The sequence below is a fragment of the Ochotona curzoniae genome, unplaced genomic scaffold, assembly GCF_017591425.1.
Source record: "Ochotona curzoniae isolate NIBS_2020 unplaced genomic scaffold, NIBS_Ocur_1.0 contig_3527, whole genome shotgun sequence".
Classification (NCBI taxonomy): domain Eukaryota; kingdom Metazoa; phylum Chordata; class Mammalia; order Lagomorpha; family Ochotonidae; genus Ochotona; species Ochotona curzoniae.
In genome coordinates this window covers 2,476,310-2,493,890 of record NW_024465897.1, presented here as the reverse complement: position 1 = coordinate 2,493,890, position 17,581 = coordinate 2,476,310, and the positions used below count along the sequence as shown (strand labels likewise).

The window sequence follows — 17,581 nt, the reverse complement described above, 5'->3', positions numbered from 1 at the left end:
ATGTCCCGGAGGTCCTGCTTCCCATCTAGATAGCTGCTTGTGGCCTGGGAAAGCAGTCAAGGATGCCCCAAGGCCTTGGGACATTGTACTCACATGAGAGAGCCGGAGGAAGCTCCAGGCTCCTGGATACAGATCGGCTCAGCTCTGGCCATTATGGCTCCTTGGGCAATGAATCAATGAATGAAATATCTTCCTCTCTGTCTCTCCTCCTCTCTGTATAGCTCACTTTCAAATAAAGATAAATAAATCTTTTTTAAAACACACACACACACGGAAATGAGCCACATATGCCAAGAGCCTCGCAAGGACAGCACTCTCCTGAGACCCAGGGACCAGTCTGGAGAGTACCACCTGTTGCTCACGGTAACAGCATGCATGAGAATTTAAAGGGAAGAAGAGCACAGATCTCAAAGTGCTCAAGAAAGCAGAGGAAATCAATTTTGCCTCAAAATTGATTACACATGACACAACCAATGGACTTTGACCTCTGCTTCCTCAGATCACAAACATGTCATGAATGATACCGAGTATAAGACATCCAAGTGGCTCTTGTTGGACTTAGGCCTGCCAAGACTATGGTTCCACCTGTGACTAAATAGAGAAAGACTATGCCCACACTCATTCTGAGTGGGAAGGATTCATCTCTGGGTGAATTGTCAGCCAGTGGCCTTCAGTTATCTTGGCTTTTGGCTGAGATGACACTCAATGTCTTGTTATGTTGCTCCTGTCAGTTGAACTTCTTACTTTCTCAGAGCCAGTAGAGAGAGTCTATACCTACAGTCAACCAGCATGACAGCTGTTGCAATCAGCACAACACAACTCAAACACACATGTCTCTTCTTGCTGCAGCTTAGAGTCATGAGTCATGAGTCATGAGTCATGGCCATGCTCAAAGGGAATGGGCTATACCACTGCATCAATATTCCTGAAACACAAACAGGGCCTGTGTTAGTCTGATTCTCATTACCACAAGAAACACCTTGCTGTGTTTTTAATATTTCAAGACCAAATAGCATTAGGTAGAATGTTTCCTGGTGAGGAACCCATAATGGGCATTGGTGTGTGTGCAGAAGGACAAGAAGGTGAGCCAGATTCCACAGACAGTGACTCCGTGGACATGCAAGCTAATAGCAGCCCTCTCCTGAAGAATGATCTCCTCGGATGAGAGTCTGCTGACACAAGGACCTCTCACCTCCTGATGGATCCACTCTTCCCAACAGTACCATTGGCAGGCAACGTAGGACAAATGAGATTTAGCAGAGTATTTAACATCCACAACAATGTTCCAATCACATCAGGGACATCCTAGACAAAATCTGCCCTACTCCTTAATTGTTTCCCTAAGCATGTCAGTCTCTCTCTGAAATTCAAAATCCTACTCTTGTGAAAATATTAAGTGTCTTTCTCAACTCAAAAGCTTCCTCCAATATGATCCAGAACCCCTCCAGAAGAGAAGACAAGATGTCTCCCTCTCTCCCTGCAGTTCATTCTTCTGTTGAGCAATTGTGCATGCAGTTTAGAATTCAGCACACCCTACACACTTTCATGATCAGGCTTGGCAACAAACAGACTCCTTGCTGCTGTTTCATCCTTACATTCCTGCAATTAACTGTCCCTGTAAATCAATTTTCACATCACTGTGGACTCTTCTAAATGGTCCCCATGTTTGAGTCTCCAGTGATCATGTAAGACACTTGGGGAATTCAGATCAAGATCATTTCAGGTCACCAATCACAGCTGTATTATCAACCAAGGATTCACAAGGTAGTAAATGCTACTCAGGGATGCTGCTAATGGTGGGGATGAGGGGGACTCTCTGCCCAAACTCCTAGCAGAATTGGTGGAAGGGGCTCACAATGTGTTGTTTCCAGCTCCAGTCATAGCTGAACATGGGGCCATCACACAGTCAAACGTGTCCCCTCATCTCAGGTTACACCTTCTATTACACACTCTTTCTAGGTCCAGGTTATCTCCACGGAGAATTGCTCCATGCGTATACTGGGTGTCGTCACAGACACAGTGCCTCTGGCCAAACATGTGGGTAGTGTGTACCAGACACTTTCATTATATACGGACTGAAGCACCAAGTATAGTGTTTCTATGACCCACTGTATGAAAGAAAAAAACATTTTCCAAGCCATGAAGAGGAAATAATGACTCAGAATCCGCCAACAAAAGGCAAATCTACACACTAATGCACAGATTCCATAAAGGCGTACCCAATGAACCCATCTGCACAGGCAGGTGGGTCTTGCTCACTGAACCTCTGACTGCTCCCATGCTCTATAGAAACAGCACACATCGCTATTGTGAGCAGCTGCTTTCTAAAACACCACAAACATAGGTTGCTTGAACAGGAACAAATCACGGTATGCTGACCTTCTCCAACATTGGATTAATGCTGTGTTCTATGCATCTCTGACCACTTCTGTCAAAACACTGAGCTTGGAAAGCTTCTTCCCACCCACCTCCCCAAACACACCCCAGATGTACTCCAACTGTGTGATATCATTTTGGTGAAAAGCCACTCAGCAGGCAAATCCTCTGAACGTGACTCCAGGCGGGACTGTCTTATCATAATGTTCCATATAGGAGTGTGATAGCTGGTGGCATTGACATGCTGATAAGGGTTATTAGAATGAGGATTTGGCCCCAATGTATATAAGCAGTGGCCCTAGTCTGGTGCTCTACACCTTCCACTCAGCCTGCCTTGCCCATTGACTTGGGAGACAGCAAAAACCATGAAGTGGCTGCTGCTGCTCGGCCTGCTGGCACTCTCTGAGTGCGTCATCCACAAGTGAGTCTGGGGTTGGGCAGCAGGATGTAAAACTCCAAGGACATCTCTCCAGCCCTCTGCTATTTCCTAAGCGCCAGATGCCCTACTGAACACATATTCCTTCTTTCCTGTGTTCCAGCATCTTTAGACTTCCTGGGTTCCTTTTCCTTCCTGCTGAGGCCACACGGTAGGCATGGCGAACACCACAAACCTGAGAGCTGCTGTGGTGTGCTTTCAGCACCATTGCAGTCACCTCCACTCTGTTCATTCTGGGTAAAAGGTGGGAGCTTCTCACTTTCCTTCCTTTCCTTCTCTTGAACTACTTTCATTGCATATTAGGGCACTTGCAGCATGCTCTGGGCAGGATCCTCAGCCAGTAACCAATCATCCCTTGACTGGGACTGTCTCAATGCTCTGCCCCAGGGTTCCTCTGGTCAAAAAGAAGTCCTTGAGGAAGAACCTGATTGAGAAGGGCTTGCTGCAGGACTACCTCAAGACTCACAGCCCCAACCCGGCCTCCAAGTACTTCCCCAAGGATGCCTTTGCCACCAAGTCCACTGAGACAATGGAGAACTACATGGATGTGAGTGCATAGGCAAATAGAAACGGCAGTAGCACCAAGGACTGGGCTAGAGCATGAATGGGGAATTGGGATGGCAGTCAAAACAGCTGACTGATGTCACCACACCAAGGATACTCAGGGAAACTCGCTATCTGAACTATCACTCTCATTTGTTGATCATTCATTTCTTCAATATGTACACTCGGTGCAAGCTTATAGGTCAGATATTTTTTGGCAGGGTAAAATATTAAAGAAAGCACAATGATGGAGAAGGGGGAAAGATGACATGAGAGAATGAGAGAATCTCCAAACTCAGGAAGAAGACAGACTAGGAAAAAGACTATGAGCATAAGTTGTCATTCAGTGACCAAGTGGATCTAGGAGGGCACAGACATATCCTGGGAGCTGTGACAGAAGAGTGTATGGTTCCATGAGGAGGAAAGGACTTCCTGAGAGCAGGAGAGTTTGTGTTCATCCCATGGCCACAGGAAGCCAAGTGCTTATGGTGAAGAAACAACAGAGTGCAGGAGAACAGAAAGGAAAAGAAGTTTTTCAATTGATGCAAAGTTGCCATAAATGGGGAAATAAACATGAGTGTAAGGGCCCAAACACTTGACCTCTTATCCACTGTCTTCCCAGGACATAACAGAGACCTGGACATGAAGTGGAGCAACTGAAAATTTAATGCATACACATACAGGATGACAATAATGCAGGCAGAGGCTTAATCATCTTTGCCATTTCATGGGCCTGTAGAGGTGACATTTGGCCAGAGTTCTGAAAGACAAACTGAAGGGACAACCAATGCAAGCTCCTTGCCCTGCAATAGATCTTCAATTGTCTTTCACCATAACAGGGAAAGTGGAGTAGAACGGGCAAGAAGTAACATGCTGCCACTGAGAATTGAAACACTGAGTGTGTTTTATCTTATAACCTACAATTAACACCAAAGTTGAGGAATAACACATATTTCCACAAGCCCTAAGGTTAAGTGACCTGTGTCACCTGATATGAAAATGAACAAAGTGCACTTGAGGCTTCACTTACTGCTACCACAGGTTGCACTATGCTCTCTGAGAAGCTCACACACAAGAGGCTGAGATTGACACGGAGACAACAGGCTAACAGGAGACAGCACATGAGCCTTGGGTACAAATGACTTAACAGGGAAGAGTCAGGGGAAACCAGGGAGCCATCAGACAAGACTACAAGGAGGAATGGGGACAAGAGCTGGGCTTTGAATGAGGGAGCCCTGAAAGGAGAAATTAGAAGAGAGGTGAGGATCACGGAGCAGTGAACTGAGAGGATGGTCTTCAGAAAGACCTGCATGTAAAACTCCGTGTCCTTGAGCTGTGCTGTCCTGACCCCCACAGGCTGAGTACTTCGGCACCATCAGCATTGGAACACCCCCTCAGGAATTCACCGTCATCTTTGACACTGGCTCCTCCAACCTCTGGGTGCCCTCCACCTACTGCTCCAGCCTTGCCTGTTGTGAGTACCTGGACCTTTACAACCCCTCCCACTCCTTCTTTCCCGGCATCAGCTGACAACCTGGGAACCCTGACCACTCAGACACTTCTCAGTGCTGCCCTTCAGCCTGTTGGAGGCACTCAGGATTCATACAACATGGCTTCTCAGGGATGTGGCATTAGAGAGTCAAACTGGGAAACTGGCTGTGTGCCATACAGGGATGAAGAGATATGGTCAGATGATGTACCAGTGGCACAAAGTTTGTACATGCCCCAAGTGATGCCTTTCTAAAGGCAAAGTTTTGATATTGACCAGGTGCAGGGACCTTAACGATAATGCAGTGTTCATGAAACACACACTACAGGCACTGATTTGCTGATCTCACAGATTTTATCACTGAGGCTCATCACAATGCTTCCAGTTTCATTCACTAACAGGAGTCTAACCTGTGTTCTGTTTCACAGCAAATGCCCAGGTAATTTTTTGTTCCCATAACGGAGCATTACTGCCAGAGGGGCCCATGACAGTGCTCAGCGTTTGCCCAGGTCATCTGGGGAAGTTAAGGGATATCCTAAGACTGTCCACCAGTGACATGGTGTTTCTGACTACAGGATCCAGTGAACTAGTGTTCTAACGGTCACCTCAAGTCAGGTTAGGACAAAGGTTATTCTTCCCCAGTGACTCACACAGGGACAAGAGACAGGACACCGGAAAGCCATTACCAGCTCACTTCTTTATATTCATACACTGATGAGCCACTTCCTGACTTGCAGTCCTACACAAGCGCTTCAACCCTAAGGACTCCTCCACCTACCAGGCCACCAGTGAGACTCTCTCCATCACCTATGGCACTGGCAGCATGACTGGCATCCTGGGATATGACACTGTGAAAGTGAGTACCTGGGGACCCCGAAACTCACACTGCCCATTCTAAGAACCTAGAGAAATTGTGGAGAGCAAAAAGATTCACAAGAGAAGTTCACATTATCAGTAATGTTCTTAGTGATGACACAAGCAAAAAACACGGTGGTTGGAGAGCAATGAGACACAGGTGGCACACACATCAGGGGCTCAGCCAAGAGTGCAAAAGGAGTGGTAGCTGGCTCCCTTGCACCAGCTCTGTGATGAATGTCATGGAACAACAAGGGATTGAGGTCTGAAAGGTTAAAATGCCTACAGTATTCTCTTCTACTTCCTCTACCTCCCTCAAGTCACAAGACTTCCACAATCCCTACTGCTAGGGAGGGAGAGCACTGAACAGAATTTGCTGGGATTGCAATTTCATCTCTCTTACAGCAGAAACTCATATAGATACAGAGGGGGCCACATAAGCATCAGCGGCCATTGATATGTACTGTGGGCAGTGAAAAGCACCCTACGTATCAGCCTGATGCCCTGCAAGCTCAGTCTTTCCGTAAATGAAACATGATGGCTATTTCTACAGCATAAGACTCCAACTGTGCTCTCAAACAGTGCTCATGGACAATATCATCTCTCTCTCTCTCTCTCTCTCTCTTTCTCTCTCTCTCTCTCTCTCTCCTACTCAGGTTGGAAGCATCGAGGACACCAACCAGATCTTTGGCCTGAGCAAGACAGAGCCTGGCATCACCTTCATGTTTGCTCCCTTTGATGGCATCCTGGGTCTGGGCTACCCCAGCATCGCTGCCTCCGGTGCCACACCCGTCTTTGACAACATGTGGAATGAGGGCCTCGTGTCCCAGGACCTCTTCTCTGTCTACCTGAGCTCGTACGTTGGCTACTCAGGGCCTTATCAAACTGAACACTTTCACAACACCCACAAAACAACTGCTTCAGGCACAGTGAGAAAGGAACATTCTTAAAAGGATACCATGTTAAATGTCACCATCAGGGTGTGGAGACGGGTGTCTTTGAGCAATCATGCTGCCAAATCTCTGTCTCTTACTGTCTCTCAGTCTCTCCTTCTCCTTTCCCTTGACACTGGTCTGCATTCACTGTTTTGGACCAGCTGAGATGTTTGTCCCTGAAATTCCCAACTTGAATGTTAGTAGCCAATGGAACTTTTGAGGACACCTTCCATCAACCTTGGCCCTCAAAACATGCCTTTCTGAGGAAATCACATACCACACACCTCAGGATTCATAGCACAAAATACAAAACCTGACTGCGATTTGGAGACAGATTAAGAATTCATACCATATGGAATTAAAAACTACACTGAGGCAGTCGGTATGAGTTCAGATACTGCTTCAGGTACACACTTGCCATTTCCACCTCCTGAATGCCGTCACCACTCCACTACTTGCACCTCAGCCTCCCCATAGCGCCAATTCTAGCAGGATACTGCAGAAAACTCAAGAACTTTCTCCCCAGAGGAGAACAACTGACCTCAAGTTCCTAGCTTCAACATAGGCCAAGGAGGGCTTTGGGGACATTTGGGAAACAGACAAGTGGACTTTCATAGATTGCCCACACATGTGAAAAACTGACTAATGTTTACAGACATTGGCATCACCAGCCCTGGCTGAGAGCCACTGACTGTGCCCCTGATTGCTGAGGAGCCAACATTGGCCCACATTCACATCTCTTGTGCCCTCAGAGCAGCTGTCATGAGCATCTTAACACAGCAAAACTTATTTGGGAACCATATTGTCCTTGCTCTCCTTATGGCTAACACTTCCATCTGGGCAATCTTGAGCAAGTTGCTTTCTTTTCTGAGCCTCACACTTCTTTGGAATAGGTAAATATGCAACTAATAATGCTGACCACTACCTGAAAATGGTTAAACAAGACGTGTACCATGATGTCACATTAACACAGCTCTTGGCATGGATGGGTGATCTATCTAGCGAGGTGCCTAGGCTTTACATAACAGAAATGTCGCAGATGAATGAGTTCACGTCTTCTCTCCCTCTCCCACAGTGATGATGAGAAGGGCAGCTTGGTGATGTTTGGCGGCATTGATTCTTCTTACTACACAGGAAGTCTGAACTGGGTGCCTGTCACTCATGAGGGCTACTGGCAGTTCACCTTGGACAGGTGAGTCCATACTGATGCCGAATGTGCTGACCTGGGCCCTGATCTCAGTTCTTGGTGTAGTCACAGGTGACTCACTGTCTTGATAGCCAACACAGAAGGAAGATGAAACATGGACACACTAGAGAGAGCCCAGGAACGCGAGTGGGGGACAGAGAGGGCTGCACAGGAGGGAACCCAGGTCCAATACAACAATCAAGACAGTCACTTGATTCTGATTAGTCATGCAGCTTCTCCTGCCAGCATTTCACACCAGGTGGCTGAAGCCAACTCTACACACCTCTCAACATTTAGGCAACATGGGAAGCATCACACAGCCTTTCTCTCTACAAAGAATGTCACCAAAGGTGTAGGATAAGGAGCAAATGACTAAGAAATCGGCTCAGGTCAAACCTACACAAGCCATGTTGTACTCTGACTTCCCAAGTGTTGAATGAATGCCCTATGGTGCATCCATGCAGATCACACACATTACTTGTGTACATGCATGAAACAATTCCTTGCATCTCATCCTCAGCGTCACCATCAACGGAGAGACCATTGCTTGCGCAGACAGCTGCCAGGCCATCATTGACACGGGCACCTCTCTGCTGGCTGGACCCACCAGTGCCATTTCCAGCATCCAGAGCTACATCGGAGCTTCTGAGAACTTGTTGGGAGAGGCAAGTCCATCCCCAGATGCTCTCTTCTAGACTCAAGTGCTGGGAGTCCCATGCACGAGGAATGAGCCCCTGCTAATACTTCTATCCTCACGCCTGCCAGGGTACCATCAGCTGCTCAGCCATCAACTCCCTGCCTGATGTTGTCTTCACCATCAATGGAATTCAGTACCCTCTGCCTGCCAGTGCCTATATCCTGAAGGTAAGGGCCACAGGACCAGGCTGGGATGAGTGGGCAGAGCCAATTCACCAAGTAATCACTCACTGTGCCCTGTCACAAAGAAATATATATTTCTCCAGCACAATGACAAGAGGATGATGCCACCTGCTCTGTAGGACATTTAATGAGACAGCGTATCTATAAACAACACACAAATGAGAATCTGGAAGAAAACGCTAAAGGGAAAGGGAGGCAGACGGTGACATCCTGAGAAAATGACTGTGTTCAGGCACATCTGTACTTCGTCCTGAGTCTCAATGACCTGCCCTTCAATACTCAGCAAAGTGCAACCATTCTCAGTTTCCAATTCTTCATCTAAAAACCAGACATGTGGGATCAACCCACTCTCAGATTGTGCTTAGTGCCATTCCATGAAAGTGACCACATCTGAGTCTATTGAGCTACAGGAATATCCCCTAGAATGTCAAGAGAAAAATCCATTTATCCTAGTGACTGACACCGCCACTGAGAAGCACTCACACCTGAGCCTCTCCTCAGTCGTCTTACATACAGGCACAGCTACATCTAGTAACTCAAGGAGGGAAAGCCTGACTCATCCAGATGTCAGACATCCTTTATGGAAGCTGGTGTTCTAAGGTCAGGATTGCAGCTCAACCAAAGACACCACATAATGTCCAGCAATGCATGAACACCAAGACTGCACTGAGAAGCTAGGACCAGTACGTCCAGGTCAGCAACAGGCAAAGCCCTGGACACTGAGCTAGGAATCCCTTCTAGGCATAGAACTTGCAGACAGACAAGGAAACCAGGGTGATTATGACTAGCTCCTGTCACTGGATCCACTGTCCACTCTCCCATGCTGTTCCTTCTCTGCTCTGCAGGAAGATGACGACTGCATCAGTGGCTTCGAGGGCATGAACCTTGACACCTCCTCTGGCGAACTCTGGATCCTGGGTGATGTCTTCATCCGCCAGTACTTCACCGTCTTCGACCGGGCCAACAATCAGCTTGGTCTGGCTGCCGCAGTTTAAGTCTGCAGCTTTGAGCCCTCTTCCAGACACATCTGCTCTCCATACTACGCTCCCTTAGATAGAATTCTCCCCACACTTCTTCCTGAAACACAGTCTCCTTCCAAAAGCAGTAGCTGCTTGACTGTGTTCCAAAACACACCCATCATGCAGAATAAAAACAGCTAATGATAATGTGTGTATTTTGTTTTTCTTCTGAATGCTATGTCTCCTGTAGGTGCTCCACATTCTTGGCTTAGAAGATCTAGAACAAGCTGTAAAACTTGTTTCTAGCCCCCTTTCCTCCATGTCTTCCTCAGTTCATCCTGAGATTGACAAAGGCTTGTGTTCCTTTGTTGGGGAGGCATCAGTCATATTCCTAGTGCCTCAGTCTCTTCTTTTGCTATTGATAAATGCTATTCTGGTTAGCAGAATCCTCTCCTTAATACTTGATTTGAGCTGCAGTGAACACAGGCCTACAGGTCAATTTTACTTTTCCTTACACTATGTGGTTCTTTGTCTAGAATCACTTGTAGCACTCCCTACAGCAAGTTTCCGTCTCAGGCTCTTGTGCTACCGTCCACCACAAACTCCAAGCCCCAGCTAAAGCCTCACTGCTGTGCACCTACAGGGATCCACACTACTCTTCACCAGCCCATGTGATTCTAGGAAAGGGGCACACCTTAACGACACAGACTTAGTCTCACTCACAGTTCGACCAGTGCCTAAGAATTGAAAGGCACCAATTGTCCTAAATTACAGAATTTTCAGTGGTGTTGGTCTGGTTTGTTCTTAGGTATAAGAGCCACCTGACTTGTTTCCGTTGGAACAATTTACAGAGCCATTTGAATAAGTAGTGTTTCCTGTGGAATTATTTCAATGCATTGAGCCATAAGAGAGGTCTCTCCAGGTTTAGTACCAGTGCAGCTCACTGTTGCTCCTCCAACCTCACAGTCTATCTCTCAGTACATAAAATGGCATATAACATGTTGCTGGTAATTGTCTGAGCATGCTGGTCATAAGATCTGGGGAATCAACTGAACCTACCTTTGGCGGGAGCCATAGAATGCAGTGTCGGTTGTTTTCCCTGTGGGACAAGAGCAACGCATTGAAGCAAAAGAAAGTATGCTCACAACTCAGCACATGGGTAGCTCACTTCATCCTTGCAGCCTCAACAGCCTTTTCTTTTAATCCACAAAATGGCAGCTGATATGGCTCTGCTGACGGGTCTGATCCATGAAATCCCCACATTCCTGCACCTGCCTGAGAGTGCTCTGCCACTCTGATACTCTGCATGTGCCCGTGCTCAAATTTAGCACATCTGAATGGCAGTTCAGGGACCCTATTTTAAAAAAATATTTCTATAATGAATCAGAAGAAAGTACTTCAGATAAAAATTTTGAAAAAAGCTGCTTCAGCACAATCCTCTACACTGCAAAGTTATCTTATCAGAGCTCTGTTTGAGCACCTGCAAAACATATAGACCAGCTACTGTGCACAAAGCCTGCTGCCAGCTGGTGAGTGAGATAACAACGTCAAAATGGTACGGACACCGGCATTTTGGCAATCAGACTGCCAGGAGGGTTCTAGAGCAATGACAGTGACCTGCTTGCATAGGACTACATAGACTTTCAGAGCAAGTCAATCTAGACAGTACCCAACCACCATACCTTATGCATTTAATATCAAGATCTAAGGACACACTTTCCAACAGGAACCTTCAGCCATAAGTAGAGTTACTTCATCATTTTCCTCAAAGTTTGCAACGGGCAAAACCAGACACATTAAAGGCATTTATATACACAGGGAATGGGAACACTGAAAATTAACCCCGCAGTTCTCTCTTCCTTTGAAACCCAGCAGGACCTCTGCTGCGAGTTTAAAGAACTGCCCAAGGGGACCATGACACTCACTGTCCTGTAGCCACATGGTCCAGGGTAGTCCCTGACTCTGTGCCACCTCTCTTCCCACATTGTGTCAATCTGCAGAGGCACTAGACACTGCACATGTGACACTAGAGTCCTAGCTGGGAGCCGGCCTGGGGACTGCTGGTCCCCTTCACACTAGACCACAAGGCAGCACTGCCTGTTGCAGTGCAATGGGTACGGACAAATAATTGGGCCATGCTCAAGTGAAAATGCCACCCACACTCAGCTATCAGACACACAAAATGCACAAGGCGCTTCATCATGGCAGACAACAGACTCTTGCGAAGGCACAAGTCACCTTGGTGTCCAGCGCAGCAGTCAATTTCAAGAAAATTGGCCCACATAAGAGAAGGCAATTAGTCAGCAAGGGCTATCATCCCACACACACATGTACCCCCACGGGCCCAGCATCCTGGCTTCCTCTCTGAGCCTGTCAGCAGCTGTCTCTGCAAGAAACAAAAATGTTCCAGGGAAAGTGAGCATCAAACACCCAGGAGAAAGCAGGGCACAGAAGAAAAGCTCCCCAAAACATTCAAATATGAACAATCTGGGCCAACATGTAGCATTTCAATCACTGGACCAAGGCAAGCAGGCCTTGATTTTCCACATCTCTCTGTGGACCTAGTCTCTTTCCCTGTACTTCACACAGCTGAAGTCTAGACTACAGCAAAAGTAAGAGGTCTGTGTTGTCAGTTTCACTACAGCATGGGACAAATATATGTCTTCATTCTTCCAATGCTGTTTTCCGGGCTGCTTAACAAGCTGCTTCACTCTGAGAAGCAATCTGGTTTAGGGATCTAAATTGGATGAATGGCCACCGCTAAGTTCATGAAAGGGAGCACCAGTTAAGTGTGAGTGCTCTAAATCTGATCCAGCTTATGATTGTGCCCATGGGAAACAACAAAACGATGGCACAAGGCCTTGGGCAACTAACACCTTAGTAGGTGTGTTTGATACACTCAAGTCCTTTTGGCCTTCTGATTTCCAAGCAAGCAGATAGCATCTCTCTATGGTTTGTGCAAGCTGCAGATGGATGAGGATAGTCTGTCTCCCAAATAAACAAATGATACAAGTTAGAAATTCTCTCTTTACACTGGTAGGAAGGATTAAAAGGAAAATGGTTGCCACAACAAGCATGGGATATAACTGAATCTCCCATACAAGACAGATGGCAAAATTAAACAACACAATCAGTTTGGAGCATGAGGTAGGTACACTGTGGCCGTTGTGTGAATGTCAGGCCATGACGGGCTCTAGGGGAACAAAAATTCAAATGGAACGAGATGACGGAGGCTGTATATGCTTGATTGACACAGCCACATACTGTGAGTGTCATGAGCAGCTCGTTAGAGGCAGGACACACAGCTGGCCACTGAGGGCTTCACTGATATGTGTAGAAATGTCACAAAGGCACTCCGGAGGCCATGACACTGCACCACCCCATGAGCACCAAGACCATGGAAGGGGTAGATCAAGAAGCAGCCTGGAAGAAGTCATGGGGCTGGCTTGTTGCTCCCACTGGTGCACATTAGATCCATTTCTGCTCTCATTTTGTTTCTTGACTCAAAAGAATCTTTATAGTATGTTTCTGAATACATAAACACACTTACAAAAAAATGTGTACTATGAAAAACAGCACACAGACTTCAGAAACTTTTCAGCTAGAGGAAATCTGTTTACAACTCCATTTCTCCAGGAAACAACTGATCTCTTCTCAGGGTAGGGGTCTACTTAAATGAAAACAAACCATCTGTAAATGGAATGTTAACCACCTGCCTGCTTCTCTGTGGGGCTGAGAAGTGGAGAACATGCTGCCCTTATGTGGAGAAGGCCTTATCCTTGGTGAGAACTTGGTGGAAAACTAAGTGACCCAGGTGTCTCACTGCTGATCAGCCTCCCTCCACAGTACCCGTCATGCGTAAGGGCTCCATCTCTGCCTAGTACACAACGGTTTGTTGAGCCTAACTCCATTGTTGAATCTGATACATTCATGGAACATTGCTGAACACCTGGGCTCTTGGCAGCATGAAAACTACAGTAGAGACTCTATCTTCCTCATCCCTCAAGGCACAGCCACAGCCACAGCCACACTGAGTGCCAAGCAGGGCTAATGGCTGGGTAAACACTGTTCACCAATGTTTCATGGCCCAGCCTGGCACAGTTAGATTAGAAGGGTTCCTGGCCTGAAGTGCTGGTTATTCTTGGCTGATGATCAGACAATTTCCCAGTTGTCTACAAACAAACTCTGATTAACAAAATATCAGGCACTTGGCTTCTCTGCGAACCCCTGTCATCTGAGCCACCGAGGTTCAACTCCCTGGAATGCACTTTTAACCAATAGCATTCACAAATCGGAGAAGCAATCACTCTTGGTGTTGCAGTATATACAACATGAACTGTGTCCTGCCATCACAGAATGTCCACTGACACTCACCTGTGACAGAAACCTAATTGGACATGAACATCCCAGGCACAGAGCTCTTCTGAGACCCGGGAGCAGTTCTGCCAGTGCCACTATCCTGTTATGTGAATCTGTGGTGAACACTGAGCCACTTCTCTGTTTCAAGTGTGATAAAACTGAAAGTGATTTAAAAGAAAAGAACATATCAAACTCTTCATACAAGTAGCAAAAAAGAAATTCAAGTATTGTCTAATGAAGATATTCACAGAACCCAACCATGAGGTCACTATCATGTGCTCTAGCAATGGCCTCAAGTGGAGAAAAGGTGAGTGAGGCACAAGGCTGGGTCTTGGCAAACTTCTCAAGAGGGTTCCCGCACTGGCTGCCATTGTTCATGACAAACTCACACACATTTAACTCATAGTGCTACACACCCAGGAACTCACAGCCTCTGTGCTGATGTGGGTTCTCCAGTTTAGCACTTCCTGGGCTGCTGACATGGCTCAGGGAGGTCTTATGTCTCATGGAACCTCTCTAAATGCACAAAGTTCTGCTGTCACACTCACAACACATTGTTAGGATGGAGTTTCTTGGTGGACTTTAGAAAACAGGCTCTCATTTCCTCTACTTGTGGCCTGAAATCATCCTCAAGCCTTGCCATGGGGGCTGCCTCACAGTGCAACTTGCTTCATCAGACTCCGTAGGGACACAAGGCACAGAGACATGACCAGCACCATAAAGGTCATTACTACTGTATCCTGCAACACCAAGAGTGATGGCTTCTGTGATTTGTGAATCCTATTGGTTAAAAGTAAATTCCAGGGAGTTCAAGCTTGGCGGCTCAGGTGACAGCAGCCCTCCACAGTGGTGGCAACCCACTTGTGGTGAGTACCCGGGCCTGGTCAGACCCAATCCCCAGGACTCAGCCCATCAGCAACATCACCACACAAGTCCTAACCTTTGGCATAGCCAGGGATAAGCCTAGTGTGAGCGTAGGTGAGGGATGATTTCTGTGTGATTCTTAGCAGTGGGGCCATGGAACTTGCTTACAAGCATGGGGACTGAAATCTGAGTGTTTGGAAAGGAGAGTCCATAGGTTCTATTTGGGCCAGACTGATTCATCAAGCCACATGGAAATCCTGAAATACACTGCTAGTGTAGAGCATGACTGACTGCCACACACCAATCCACATGAAACCTATGGCAGGGGGCCTGTCTGCAGGGCTTGGTACCAGTAAAGGACTGATGGTGGAATGGGGAATGGGTCACACTTGGCAGGATCAAGACACTAACTAACATACGATACAACCAGATCCAGGGATAGATTCTCTGAGGGAAGTGTGAGCCCAACCCTATGGAGATACAAGTCCTGCTGCTTAGCTCACGAGTTGGGGTGGTGATGGGCTGAGCTAGGTGGGACCATGGAACCTGCCTTCACTTACAGGTAAAGGAACCAACAACCGTCTGGGCAGGTCAAGGCAGCAGCACCCAAATGTGCATCCTAAAACAGGATGTGGGGTGGGCCAAACTGCAACTGGAACGGGGTAGACCGGGCAGGGTCAAGCAAACCTTACTCACAAGCAAGAACAGAAATCAGGATGGAACATAGGTCATGCTAAGCTAGGCTCCTTCACTGGCTGGTCTGCTTGAGCCAGGGAGGCCAAGACACAGCATCAAAGACAAAGGCCAAGACAGGTGAGGGGCTCTCCCAAGCTGGGTCAGAACAATTACTAACATACACATGATTTAAGGCTGGGAACAGGCTCGGTTGGGGAGCTAAGAGAATACCCTGGCTGAGTGCAGGTTCCCACTGGTGAGTATGGGGGCTGGAGTGGGCGATGCATAGCAATATGGATATGCCTGCCATATCCCTTGGCATATTGTGACCTGGGAGTGGGTACACCTAACCGGGCTAGACTCCAGCACTATCTGGTGCTCTGGAGGACCCAGGTAGAAGTAGGATGGACGAGGATAGGTCTCTGCCCCTACTGAGCAAACAGTGAGCTGTGTCTGGATAAGCAGGAACCTTGGCTGGGCTGAAACATCCAACAGTAAGAACTGGAATGGGTTGAAAGCCAGGCAATAGTCCCTGCTAGCACAGGAGGTGGACTAAGTAGCGATGGCTCATGGACCCACCGGTATACAAGAGATCTGGCCTTGGGAGAGGTTCTGATGGAGGAGACTGGCTAGCTCCTCTGGCAGGACACAGACCCTGCTTGTGAGTGCAAGAACCATGATAGGGAGTAGCCCAGACGAGCGCAGGGAAAGGTACCCACCACCATACATTTCCTGACATCATCCTCAAACTATCAAAACCATTAAAACTGCATGAGCGATTTTTCTCGGAAGAAGATGGCCGACGTAGGAGGAAGGCTGTGAGGGAGCGTCCAGTGAGAGAAGGATAGAACGCTACAGAAGCAGCAAAGAGGAACAGCAGGGAACCACAGGGAGAGGTCCGTGAAGTTCCCTGGGACAGTGTGGAGCCAAAAAGATCCACACAACTCGGAAGAACAACGAGAACGGAGCAGGGCAAAGGCAGAGAAACCGACATCCCACTCCAGACCTGCTGAGTCACTTTTGAAAACGGCCTGACGGGAGATGCGGCCAGCTCGGAGGCGGGGAGATCAGGGGGATCGTCGCCAGCGGGAGGCCTTCGGCAGCGGTGGAGGCAGACTGCAGCGGCCGAACGTTTGGTGAGCTGGGGGTTGACGTGGCAGCCTCCGCATTTCTCGCCCCCTGCTGAGGTTCCAGCCTCTGAGAACAGGGAGCAGGTGGCCGAAACTGTTCGGTCTGTGTGGAACTACGCACAGTGGTGTTTGTGGCTGAGGGGGCCCCGGAAAGGCGCCTCGGATGTTCCTGCGCTGAGGGGGCCAGTGCGGCTCGGTGCGCAGAGGCAGCTGGCGAGGGTCTGGAGTCCCCCACATCCTGCCTGGTGAGTGCGCGAAACCACCAGGAGGACTCTGAACGCCGCACCGAGCGGGCTTGGCGGCCCCGCCTGCAGCAGCAGCACCGGATCATCGGATCATCGGCCTCCCCGAGGGAGTAGAAAGAGAATCTGGGATGCAAGCAGTGCTTGATGAAATTATACAGGAAAACTTCCAAAACACTTGGAACACGAATCCACCCCGCATACAGGATGGACAGAGAACTCCCAACAGACATGATCCAAAGAGATCTTCACCCAGACACACGGTGCTCAAGTTCTACTCCAATGAAGACAAAGAAGGAATCCTGAGACAAGTACGAAGTAGAGAAAAGATCACATACAGGGGAAAACCCATCAGAATCACTGCTGACTTCTCCGAAGAGACCCTACAAGCAAGGAGAGAATGGACAAAGATCTTCCAAGTCCTGAAACAAAACAACTGTCAACAAAGAATAATCTACCCAGCAAAGATCTCATTTGTATATGAGAACGAAATCAGATACTTCAATAGCAAAGAAAAACTAGAAGAATATGTCTACACAAAACCAGCTCTGCAAAGTCTCCTTAGAAATGCGCTAGTCCTGGACAAAAAGGAGGCAAATCACAAACAAAGTTGGCAAATAAGAAGGTCTCCAAACTAAAGGCCGCACAAACAA

General features: G+C 47.7%; 1 protein-coding gene across 1 annotated transcript; it reads left to right on the top strand.

The window, feature by feature from the left end:
- The first annotated feature begins 2,741 nt into the window (after positions 1–2,741).
- On the top strand, positions 2,742–9,694 carry LOC121157602 (pepsin II-4-like). Its single transcript, XM_040981894.1, has 9 exons — positions 2,742–2,797; positions 3,200–3,359; positions 4,712–4,829; positions 5,582–5,700; positions 6,356–6,555; positions 7,710–7,826; positions 8,341–8,485; positions 8,586–8,684; positions 9,545–9,694. The coding sequence occupies exons 1-9, from the start codon at positions 2,742–2,744 to the stop codon at positions 9,692–9,694; spliced, it is 1,164 nt and encodes a 387-aa protein (XP_040837828.1).
- The last annotated feature ends 7,887 nt before the right edge of the window (positions 9,695–17,581 follow it).

What these genes read in the sequence shown, in the direction of transcription:
- LOC121157602 (XM_040981894.1), top strand. Translation starts at nt 2,742, where the DNA reads ATGAAGTGGCTGCTGCTGCTCGGCCTGCTGGCACTCTCTGAGTGCGTC. An exon ending in TTCTCTGTCTACCTGAGCTC is followed by an intron (nt 6,556 to 7,709) that starts GTACGTTGGCTA and finishes CCTCTCCCACAG; the next exon opens with TGATGATGAGAAGGGCAGCT. An exon ending in CTGAGAACTTGTTGGGAGAG is followed by an intron (nt 8,486 to 8,585) that starts GCAAGTCCATCC and finishes CACGCCTGCCAG; the next exon opens with GGTACCATCAGCTGCTCAGC.